This window comes from Conger conger, chromosome 2, assembly GCF_963514075.1.
Source record: "Conger conger chromosome 2, fConCon1.1, whole genome shotgun sequence".
NCBI lineage: Eukaryota > Metazoa > Chordata > Actinopteri > Anguilliformes > Congridae > Conger > Conger conger.
In genome coordinates this window covers 75,395,039-75,407,561 of record NC_083761.1, presented here as the reverse complement: position 1 = coordinate 75,407,561, position 12,523 = coordinate 75,395,039, and the positions used below count along the sequence as shown (strand labels likewise).

General features: G+C 42.9%; 1 protein-coding gene across 3 annotated transcripts in view; it reads left to right on the top strand.

Annotated features, from left to right (window-relative positions):
* The window catches only part of LOC133118803 (geranylgeranyl pyrophosphate synthase-like), a 14,359-nt gene extending 1,836 nt beyond the window's left edge, over positions 1-12,523 (top strand). Inside the window, exons 1-6 of one of the 3 annotated variants that reach the window (XM_061229072.1) lie at positions 1,686-1,753; positions 4,991-5,061; positions 5,386-5,549; positions 5,701-6,450; positions 10,952-11,079; positions 12,470-12,523. In XM_061229072.1, the coding sequence (XP_061085056.1) occupies positions 5,707-6,450; positions 10,952-11,035 (828 nt within the window). In that variant the 5' untranslated portion in view covers positions 1,686-1,753; positions 4,991-5,061; positions 5,386-5,549; positions 5,701-5,706 and the 3' untranslated portion in view covers positions 11,036-11,079; positions 12,470-12,523. Of the gene's footprint in view, positions 1-1,680; positions 1,754-4,492; positions 4,604-4,990; positions 5,062-5,385; positions 5,550-5,700; positions 6,451-10,951; positions 11,080-12,469 lie in introns of those variants that run through there. The other 2 variants (XM_061229063.1, XM_061229055.1) reach the window with 2 other exon arrangements.

The window sequence follows — 12,523 nt, the reverse complement described above, 5'->3', positions numbered from 1 at the left end:
ATGTCCAGCCTTATAAGTCCAAAGTCCCTGGTTACTTTTTAATGGTTTCAATGGGTTTTGACGAGAGTGCAGTGCAGTGGTTAGCACTGCCGCCTCGCAGCAAGGAGGTCCTGGGTTCGAATTCCCGTCGGCGGGGGCCTCCCTGTGCGGAGTTTGCATGTTCTCCCCGTGTCTGCGTGGGTTTCCTCCCACAGTCCAAAGACATGCAGGTTAGGCTGATTGCCCGGAGAGTCTAAATTGCCCGTAGGTGTGAGTGAATGGTGTGTGTGCCCTCTGATGGACTGGTGACCTGTCCATGGTGTATTCCTGCCTTTCGCCCAATGTATGCTGGGATAGGCTCCAGCCCCCCTGCAACCCTGTTCAGGATAAGCAGGTTAAGATGATGGATGGATCATTCTAACGTAATTTACATAGCAACTGAACTCTCGGATCACGCGGATTCACCGAGAGCGGCCAAGGGAAAGTAATGACGATTCTGAAAATGTATAACTTTTAAAGATTTGAATCGATCCTATGGTGGGACTTTTACCATTTATGGTCGGTGTGACAGAAATGTACATTTATATCGTTCGAATGACCAAGTGCCGTTAAAAAGCAAATTGTATGTGTTTGTGTTATTCGCGTATGCTAGCTACATCATACTAACCTCAGACAGGGACCAGTAAAGGCTTAGAACACACTAGCACTTGTAAGATCTTGTAAGTTTGATCACCACTACTGTGAAGTAAAAAAAAAAGTGGACAAATTACGTTTTCTGTGAGAAATGTATTGGCGAGCACACGTGCGCACACAGCGGTCTACACTCTAAAGCTCCACCTTGCCCTCCCTAGTTATATGCTGACAAGTGCCTACTTGCCTGTCCTGCCCCGGCGATAAATTTCCATTCAAAAGCCAACTCAACCAGTCACCCTCTTGAATGGATTGATCTACCTAATGTTAGATAACTTGTATAGCTACTAGCCTGCAATGCATTTTGAACTTGCCAGTGTGGATGGTCCAGACCAGACCGGCAACACGTCACCGCTATAGCTATAGCCACGCCCCTTATCGGGGGTAAGTATCACATTGTGGGAATAGGATATTTTATCTAAATTAGCTTCATTAATCTTTTGACAACAAAATCCGATTTTTTTTATTATATGTCCGACAAGCAGAAAGTATTTTGAGCATTTCCATATCAAGTAGACATTTTTACGATGAGTAGTTTCAGAACGAGAGCTTTGTTCCCCCCCATCCTAAATTTAACCAAAAAAAACAACAGACCCTCAATCACAATGAAAATAAGTGACTTTCTTTTTTTTTTTTTTTTAACACCGGGCTATAAAGAAGAAATGTAATATTCTCACGCAATTTGACAGAACCACAGCTCGTTGCCTACGTCATCCAGTAGATACTTAATCCAGTATCTGTGCAGATTCTGCGCAGTATCGTCTATCTTTATGGTATCTTTTTTTCTATATAACAAAACCTTTCAGTAGTCACACTGAAGGACTAAGCGCTGTTGAATTTTATAGGTTTGTTTTGGGATAAAAATGACTGCCTGTACTCGCGCATGTTCTGCATACATGTTAAAATGAAAATATTAATAATTTTGTGAGTATCATGCCAGTATGCGATTTCGAGCACAGCCACTGTGTTGGGAAGCTGGACATTTCATTGGTCTTTCTCCACCTGTGGCAGGTTTGTGGGATGGCTGGTGACAAGGGCAGACGGATTGTCCTCGAGCCGTACAACTATGTGTTGCAGCTGCCAGGTGAGCCTCCCAATGTCTGCAGGTTCAGCACTTCCTAGGCTAGGGGCTCTAGGCCCATCCACACCTAGAACTAGAACTATAACACTATAAACAATAACTATAAACGAGAACTATAAAGCTAATGTGAGCATCCACACCGATGAACGATAACATTCTTCATTTTCAGTATTTTCATTTTACAGTTAACTGGTGAAAAATGTATTTTTAGAACCCAAGTAATAAACCGTACAAGTGTGATCCAATAGGCTGGACCACAGACAAAACAATGAAATTCAGAATGCACATTATTTAGACAGGTTATTGCACAACAGGGGCGTCATTTCAGAAAAAACACTTGGGGATGGCAAAAAATGACTTGATGAATTTAAATTAGTCTTTTTATTTTTTCTGTTTTCTTTTTTTTTCCGTCGGGGTATTGCTGATAGCGCCCCCCCCTCAGGGCAAGGGTAGTAAAACGGAAGAAAATAAAAGGGCCGTTGAGGCAAAACTAAATTAGGTTCTTCCCAGACCAGGGTATTCTTCAGGGCCTCCTTCCTTCTTCCCTCCGGGGCCGCGTCAAGGCTGGGGGAAGCACACAGAGATAGGGTAAGGTAAGGGTGCTGAATTAATCCTCACGTGTCCGTTGGTAAAGGTGGGGCCTCCTTTTAGGTTCAATCCTCCAGGTCAGTATGGCAGAGGCTCTTTCCTCTGCTCTTCCTTCCTCAGCATAGGCGCCGACCGACTCCGTTTGCAACCTCGACCGCGCCTTAAATATCTTCCCCTGCTCATTAGGGAAAAGGGCTGCAGCTGAGTCAGTAGTTTTCCACAGTGTTCACTTACGTGCGCTGTCCAGGGTCCTGGACTGCAGGTAGAGGGTTCTCTCTCTATGGTGCTGATCTCCCTTCCCTAGGAAAATAGACCCCTTCTCATACCTCTCCCAGTGCGTAACGGTTGCAGGGTTGCGTTGTGCGGGCCCTTCTGGGGTTCTCTACCCACTTGGCGCAACATGCAGGAGCAGGAGCGCCACAATGTATTTATTAGTCTTATTATTATTATTTTATTATTATTTTATATTATTTTATTTTTATTTTTATTTTTATTTTTATTTTTATTTTTATTTTTATTTTATTATTTTAAACCAGGGACAGTGCATCATTGAAATCCACACCATTGAAATAAATGCTGGATGGATGGAACAGATGGATGGAACAGATGGATTTCTCAATGTGGGGCAACATGGCTCAGGCAGTAAGAGCAGTCGTCTGGCAGTCGGAGGGTTGCTGGTTCGATCCCCCGCCCGGGCGGTGTCGAAGTGTCCCTGAGCAAGACACCTAACCCCAAAATGATCCTGACGAGCTGGTCGGGGCCTTCTATGGCAGGCAATCGCTGTGTGTGTGTGTGTGTGTGTGTGTGTGTGTGTGTGTGTGTGTGTGTGTGTGTGTGTGTGTGTGTGTGTGTGTGTGTGTGTGTGTGTGTGTGTGTGTGTGTGTGTGTGTGTGTGTGTGTGTGTGTGTGTGTGTGTGTGTGTGTGTGTGTGTGTGTGTGTGTGTGTGTGTGTGTGTGTGTGTGTGTGTGTGTGTGTGGAGAAGCATCAGTTGTACAGGCGCTATATAAATGCCTGCCATTTACCAATGTCAAAACTGATATTCAGAACCATTTCAGATGACAACAAATATGTTATGATAAAATTTGATTGGGAAATAGATCATCACATTCATAACACGGGTATCTCCTCATAAAAAATCAAGACGAAGATAAATATTTCCAAAATTGCTATTTATGTTCAGCCAAGCCTGGAGATTTGTTCCGATACAAGTTTTAGAAATGCCTCCGATACATGATAGCTCATTTACGCTACTCAGGTAAACAACAGCACGTGCGGTGCAAGCGGAGAGTGTAACGTTAGTCAGAGCTAGCCAAATGTAAGCAACTTGGCAGTATTTTACACATTTTATGCAAGTCTTTGACCTTAATGTCTCTGCTTCTCCTGGAAGGGGGTAGCTAGCACATTACAGCCTAACAGCAAGGTCAACAAGGGGTATACCGAAGAAAAAATACTGATAAATGTTAGTGGCCTGCTTCATGTCCTTTTGTTTTGGTAAAGCCCCCCCTTCTGGAAAAGTGTGTATAAGAGTCTTACCATATCTGATTCAAATCAGAAAGCCGGTAAGCTTTCTCACTTTTTGTCGTTTCTTTGCAAATAAATAAGAAAGTTAAACTCAGGTATAGCTATCGTTGTTTTTACTGGGATCTATTTCATCAGACGATGCTCACCTGTGAAATGTTAAAAAGGGCATTTTTCCGTAACACCAGATATGTCCTGCTAGATTGATTGGTTAAACCAGGGGTCGGCAACCCTGGTCCTGGAGAGCCGCAGGGTGTGCTGGCTTTCATTGTTACTTGGCATTAATTGATCAATGAAAGCCGTTGATTGCACAGTTAACTCACCTCACCTGGTTTCTTGGGTCTGAATCGGTTGCTTATTTTAAGGTGGAGACGAAAGCCAGCACACCCTGCAGCTCTCCAGGGCCAGGGTTGCCGACCCCTGGGTTAAACAATAAATAGTTCTAATGTCTACTTTTGGTTTTAGCCTTGGGGTTTGCCTGTAAAGACTGCATTTGTTTTAGAAAAGATAAACCAACATGAAGACCAGAGGGCTCTCCTTGGGGAAAAAACCAAGCAATTTTGAGGCTGAGAAAATAGAGGAAAAATTGAGCTATTGCACAAGCATTGGGGATAGCTTGTACAACAACTTGGAATGAAAGAAACTGCGTACTGAGGACCAGACCTCAAACAGGTCGACCAAGTAAAACAACAGCAGTTGAAGACATAAACATTGTGAGAGCTGTGAAGAAAAACCCCAAAACATCAGTAAGTGACATCACAGACAATCTCCACATGGCAGGGGTGAAGGTATCTCAATCAGCTGTTCGACAAAGACTTAGAGAGCAGTAAAATAGAGGCTATTCCACAAGATGCAAACAAAGTGTGGAGAAAGAAGTGATCTGCTCATGATCCAAAACATACAAGCTCATCTGTGAAGCTGTGTGGTGTTCTGGTGAATCAGGGGCTTGCATGTTACATTAGTTATTTAACTGACACTATCCAACAGTTGATTGGACTAAGAAGTAGACAAATCCGTGGCCCTCATCACGGTAACCACCCCCCTGCCCCCCTTCCTCCTCAAAGTGAGAGTTTGGAATATTGAATAAGTGGTTGTCATTTTTAATTTTGTTTTGTGTCTCTGTATCTGAACAGGGAAGCAAATCCAGATAAAGCTGTCTCAGGCGTTTAACCACTGGCTCGATGTCCCGGAAGACAAGCTGCAGGTAAGAGCTCCAATTCTGGGTCATACTTCAGGTTATGCACATTAATTTATCTTTGTGGAATGTGACTGAATGCACACGGCTTAGCCTAATTTACTGTACAAAAATAGCATTTTAGTTTCTTGTGTCTGTGTCAACCAAAATTAATTGGAGTGAGTAAGTGCACTGCCGTGGCAAGTCACATGACACTCCCACAAAAATACGGGAACATTAGCATACAAATATCACATAACCTAACTTGATTAGCAGACAGCTCTGACTTTGCCAAATTAGAGAACAAGCTTTTCGATGTTGAAGGAGAAATAGAACCTTAAAGTTTTCAACCAGAATTTACAAAGGAAGAATTGCGAGAGTGAGAGACGGATGAGCGAAGAGCGAAGGATGAGGCAGTCGAAGCTCATAGAGATCAGAGAAGTGGGAACTGCGAACCCATGCATACCGTGACGGAGAGCCTTTGCTGCCGCGAATGGGATTGAGCCCAGTTTTGGAAGGTTGGTGGTTTCAGCCCCGATTTAGCTGCGATAAGATCCATTGAGCAAGGTCCTTCATAGGAGGATTGTCGCCTGCTTAGTCTCATTACCTAAGTCACTTTGGATAAAAGTGTCAGCTAAATAACTGTAATATGTTCTCATCTCCCCCCAGGTGATCATGGAGGTGGTGGAGATGCTCCACAATGCCAGCCTCCTGATCGACGACATTGAGGACAGCTCCAAGCTCCGGCATGGCTTACCCACGGCGCACAACATTTACGGCATCCCGTCGGTCATTAACTCGGCAAACTACGTCTACTTCCTCTGCCTGGAGAAGGTGCTGACACTGGAGCACCCAGAGGCTGTGCGTGTCTTCACCCGCCAGCTCCTGGAGCTGCACCAGGGCCAGGGCCTGGACATCCACTGGAGGGACACCTACACGTGCCCCAGCGAGGCAGAGTACCAGTCCATGGTCCGCCAGAAGACAGGCGGCCTTTTCGGCCTGGCCGTGGGCCTCATGCAGCTCTTCTCCGGCTGGACCTGCGACCTCAAGCCCCTTCTGGACACGCTCGGGCTCTTCTTCCAGATCCTAGATGACTACGCCAATCTGCACTCCCGAGAGTACACCGAGAACAAGAGCTTCTGCGAGGACCTGACCGAGGGAAAGTTCTCGTTCCCCATCATCCATGCCATCCGCTCGAAGCCTGAAAGCACGCAGGTGCAGAACATCTTGCGGCAACGCACGGCTAACGTGGACGTCAAGCGCTACTGCATGGACTACCTGGAGAAGGCTGGCTCGTTCAAGTACACCCGGCAGACCCTGCAGGGCCTGGAGGCCGAGGTCCACACTCTGGTGCGGGACTTGGGAGGCAACCCCGAGCTGGAGGCCCTGATCGAGCTGCTCAGCCGCCTGTACAAAGAGGTGTGAGCCATTCCCCCCCGGCCCCCCCCAAACACCCCCACAAAGCCCGTACAGTCACTTCGCAACCCAAAGCTCTTGACCCGCTATGCTCTAAGTGTCGTCATTCAGACGTTTTTCATGGGGGTCTTTAAACAAAACCAAAAAATTGTTCAGTAGTCATGTTCCAATACTTTGAGAAAAAAAAAACAATCCTTACTCTACGCTTGCTCTTTCTGTCCCAAAATAAATCTTTTTTCACTGTTGCAGTCCTGGTAAGCCTCATTGTGGTAAGCCATAAGCAAGTTCAGAATATACACTATAGAAAGTATATATATATATACATATATATATATATATATTTAGATTGATTGATTGGATTTGTTCGATAAATTGGGAGTACCGGATGCTGATTGAGAGGGCTGTCTGCATTAGTCTCCACTGAGAAAGCTGCACCATCCCCCATGGACTGTAGTGTTTTACATTTCAACATGAGGGTGCATTTCTGGTCAGTTCACACCTTACAAACTCATGAATGGATTAATATTAAGAACAGTGTATTCACGGAGCGCTTACTTAAACAGATTTGAGCAGAGTAAACTCTTTGGGATTATTTACTGGTAATCATGATCATGTCTATCTTAACAGATGCTCCAGGAGCTGTAGAACATTACATTACATTACATTATTGGCATTTGACAGACACTCTTATCCAGAGCAACGTACAACAAAGTGCATACCCGTAACCAGGGATAAGTGCGCAGAAAGACCCTAGAGGGAAGTACCATTTCAATTGCTACCCGTACAACAGGGCCCATCTTTATTTTCTTATTTTTTTAAACAAACAAACAACAAAGCAAAAGTGACCAAACTTAACTATCCAAATACTGCTTACCTAGCCAACTAAAAATACCGAAACACAAAGTAAATCACAAAGACAACAATTAAGGTTCACGGGGAGGTAGGGAGAGATGGGGAAAGGTGCTGCTTGAAGAGGTGCGTCTTCAGTTTGCGCTTGAAGGTGGGGAGAGATTCTACAGTTCTGACCTCAACGGGGAGTTTGTTCCACCACCGTGGAGCCAGAACAGACAGTAGTCGTGAGCGTGATGTGGAGGTTCGGAGAGGGGGAGGTGCCAAGCGGCCTGTGGAGGCTGAACGAAGAGGTCTGGCAGGGGTGTAGGGTCTGATGATTTTTTGTAGGTAAGCTGGGGAAGACCCCTTAACTGCTTGGAAGGCTAGCACCAATGTTTTGAGTTTGATGCGAGCCATGACAGGCAGCCAGTGGAGGGAAGTAAGCAGGGGTGTGACGTGTGAGTATTTGGGAAGGTTAAAGACCAGACGAGCTGCTGCATTCTGGATAAGTTGGAGGGGTCTGATGGCGGACGCTGGGAGGCCAGCCAAGAGGGAATTGCAGTAGTCCAGGCGGGACAGAACCATCGCTTGGACCAGGAGCTGGGTCGAGTAGGGGGTGAGAAAGGGGCGGATTTTCCGTATGTTGTATAGGAAGAACCTGCATGACCGGGTCACTGCCACAATGTTCTCGGAGAGGGACAGTCTACTGTCCATCACCACGCCGAGGTTCCTTGCACTGGGTGACGGCATGAGTATGGTATCCCCGAGGGAAATGGAGAGATCCAGATGGGGAGAGGTTTTAGCAGGGATGAATATCATTTCAGTCTTGCCTTGGTTGAGCTTTAGATGGTGGTTGTCCATCCAGCTCTGGATGTCCCTGGATGGCAAGGAGAGATACGGGCTGAAACCTGCGTATCAGATGGCGGGAAGGAGATGAAGAATTGGGTATCGTCCGTGTAGCAGTGGTAGGATGTGCAGTGATCACAGGGCCAAGGGAGCGAGTGTAAAGAGAAAAAAGAAGCGGGCCTAGGACTGAGCCCTGAGGTGTCGATACCGAACCAGCCCAGGCAACCTGGAAGGAGCGACCAGAGCGGTAGGACTCAATCCAGTCCAGGGCTGTGCCACAGATGCCCGTTGCTGACAGGGCGGACAGGAGGATGGAGGATGGAGTGATCCACCCCCCCACACCAGCTGTGTGCTGTGAGCCGGGCCTAAACCCCACTCCAGCTGTGTAGCTGTGTGCTGTGAGCCGGGCCTAAACCCCACTCCAGCTATGTGCTGTGAACCCCTGTGGAACTAGTTCATGATGAACTAATCATTAACTAATCATTAACAAATTATTTAAATACATTAAAATAATCTAGGCTCATTGCCGCATAATATTGAGCTGTTCTATAGCTGGTCTAATAGGTTGCGTGTTGTTGCCGTAATAGAATTATGCGTTTACTGTCTGCTATATAATATGTTAACTGTCAGCCTTCACATCACCTAAGTGCTAAGTGTCATGCTCCTATCAGTTAGTAAATGTATTATTCGTAGGGGCAACTTATTACTGTTACAGTCGCTCATGTCATTTCAAACGCTGCTATGCATGAGATATATTGATTCTTTTAAAAATAATTTAACATTAAAAAAGTCAATGATTTTCTGGCATGGAAGATTGGCTACTCTAAATCCAGTGTTTATATTTTAGGTGAGCGTTATATGAATCACTTGTCAGTGAGTCTACACTGTAAAAAATGACACACCTATAAAATACACAGTACTCAATAAAATTAATGTATGTTGAAGGAGTAAGTTTAATGCAATTTGCACAAGAGGGCATTGAAGTGAAACACGATGAAAGTATTATATATGTCCGTTCTTTAGTTTTGTTGAAGTAAGCGTTTTAAATGTTTAAGCCTATTTTCCGGTTGAGAATGTTCTCCTAGTTGTACGTCACACGAGGACAACCACTCCACTTAGATGTTTGCCCCTATAACTCGTGACCCACAGCCTTCAGAAAAGTGGCGGCACGTCATAGCTAATTGACAGTTGTCATTACCATGCCCAGTTCGGGTGAATACTTTTAAATGACTGAATAATAAAAAGGATTATGCATATTGGTTTTATTGTATTGTATTTGTTGTCTAAAGACAAGTAGCAAGTGTCAAATTCAACCCCCATGTTACTTCTTTAACAGATTAATCAATAATATTATGCGTTATATCAGTTTAATCAATATTTTGTTATATTTATTCAATAATAATAATAATAATAATAATATCATAATATCAATAATAATTATCTTGTAATCTGTTACCTTAATTTTTTGAGTAGATATTGTGTATATATATTTTTACATTGTAGTGAGATTTATTGAGTGGCAAATAGACATTTAAACATTGTTAAAAAATACCTTGCTTCATCTTAACCCAACACATGATTGAAAACAATTCATGCATTTCTCCCTTGTGAAGGTATATAATGTGATTTTGAATTATTTGTCTGACATATTTTTCTCATGAAAAAGCATCAGATGTTTTTATTATATTTAATTTATAGTTTTAAAGCTATCACTGAATACATCATTTGGGATATTAGATTGAGGTTACTAGGAAGGAAAACATAATCATTTAATTAACCAAACATAATTTAAAATAAATTCTGCTTATGTTATTCTCTGAATGTGAATATAGCCTAAAATAAATCGTGACCTATGCTTTTATAAACCAGCCTGCTTATGATTTTGACGGCAGATTTATCCTCATCCAGTTGCTCCATCACCATCTCTGCTGTGTATCTAGCAGCATATCTGCTGTTCTGTAAAGCTTTATGTAAAGAAAGACAAGGTAGAATGATCAAATCTATGAAGTGTGTTTATGGTGTATTTACCGTAACACTTAAAATTACATTGTTTGTAAGACTATGACATTTTACCAGTATGTAGTGTCGGTGTGGGGAGTAGGATTTGGTAGATCGGGGTTCTTGTCTTTTGAGGCTTTCAGCAAAAAAACATATTCTTTCTGATTAATATTACCAAGCAATGGCATGTGCTATTTATGTGGTTTTTATGATGTGGATACTCCATAAGACCTATTCTTGTTATGTAAAATCATATACTGGAACTGGCACTTGGACACGCAAGTGAATATATTTTTTAGTAAGAGATAAAATATGTTCTCTTGTACAATGGGGCTGGCCAACCGGACCATATCATATTCAGGCTACAGTATATAAGCCTGACATTTTCTGATAGGGACAGGTATTGGTAAAATTGGATGGGACATAATCTATTAGATTATCAACCTGTTTAACTGGTAAAAAACTTAAAATAGTGAACGAATATTGCAATCACCCTTGGCCTAAGGATTGACATTCTAATCAAACTTGATAATATGCTGCAGGGACCAAATGCACTGATATGTGAGAGTGCTAGAGGAGGCCCTGGGTAATTTAGAGGAGGTGTACTCTACTGCCTCTTATATAAATTGTTGGTGGAAACCATCCAGCATCAAGCCGTGTTATTATTGAAAGTAACACAAAAGTAATGTAATGCATTACTATTCACAGAAAGTAATGTAATCACACTATTTTTAATGATGAGTAATAAGTCATATGTAATATAATGAATACTATAAAGTAACTTACCCACCGCTGCTAGTGTCACTGCTCCTTTTCTGTATCATTTCAGGTGTGCCATTGTGCCAAAGAAATGGCGCACACAGCTGGACAAGGCAAAGAAGAAAGAAGATGCTCAATCAAAACAAATTTCTGAGTTGACCAAAGAAAGGGACTCCTTGATGAAACAATTGTTGGAATGTAAGTAAATGTTTTCACTCTTCAGACTGATGTTTAACGATACACGCATACTCATTTACACTCAGTGTCCACTTTATTAGGCAGACCTGTGCTTGTCAATGCAAATATTTAATCAGCCAATCATGTTTCAGCAAGTAAATGCATACAAGCATGCAGTCATGGTCAAGAGGCTGTTTTTCAAACCAAATGACAGAATGGAGAACAAATTTGATCGGGTTGAGTATCTCAGAAACTGCTAATCTCCTGGGATTTTCAAGCAAAAAAAGTCTCGAGTTTACAGAGATTGGTGCGAAAAACAAAGAACATCCAGCCTGTCAACTGTATATTTTGAAACCAGAATTTAAGGACTAAACACAGGCAGAGGGTGAATCAACATGTCAGTGAGCCTTTTTCAACGATAGGAAGGGATTTACAATGGTCTTGTAACAATGTTTGAACACAAAAATTGTCACGTTTCAGGTCTGTCTCGCCATGTTTTATGTTTATTAATTTTGTCTTAGTCTCGTATTGTCTTATCATGTATTATGTTAGTCTAGGTTCGTCATGTTGTTTAGTTTATTTCTTGTTCCGATTTATTTTCTCGCCATGTCTAGTTATGTTTCGTTACGATTATATTACCTTGTTATGTTGAGTGGTTATCGTCTTAGTTTAGTTTTGTGTTATGTTTTGATTTATGTTTATTGTTACGTAGACTGGTTACTGTTTAAACATATACTTTTACATGTCTTTCCGCAAACCTTGCATTCCGCCTTTTCTCTCTCTCTCTTTCTGTCATTCACACCCTAATTGTTTCCATTGGTCTATTTACTAAAACTACTAATGCTAGATCAGGATTGGGTAGAACTAACAAACTAATCATGTGTTCATGTTACCTTATGTTTCTCGTGCATGTCATTTACTAATTTACTAATGCTAGGGCAGGATAGGTTTATTACTAACGATTACTAATTACCTTGTTAGAATTGTCATCCATCGCACCTGTTTTCTATTTCCTTGCTGCGCTCAAACTAATTGTCTACACCTGTCTACACCTGCATTTATATCCCAGTCGCACTACTGTTTGTTGCGAAATTGTCTGCCTCTTGTTTTCAACGCAACTCTTGAGCATTATTACTGATTGATTCACGTTGAGATCCAAGCCTGTTTTACCGACCATTGTTGATTGATTTCTGTTTCATTGACCATCGTTTGTTTTTTGACCACGTCTTCGCCTACCGTTTGCCTCGCTGATTGTTTCATGGTTTCGACTTCCGCATCGCCCTCGACTACCACTCTGCCTGCCGTCCGCCTGTACTTCTGCCCCGCTGACGACTCTCCTGCTACCGGGCCTTCCTGCACGTCTACCGACTACGAGTTTGCCTCTTCCCTCGGCACCGTGCTTTTTGTTTAGTGTTTGTTTGGCTGGATCTACGTGTATGGACTTTGCTTGTTTTGACTACGCTCC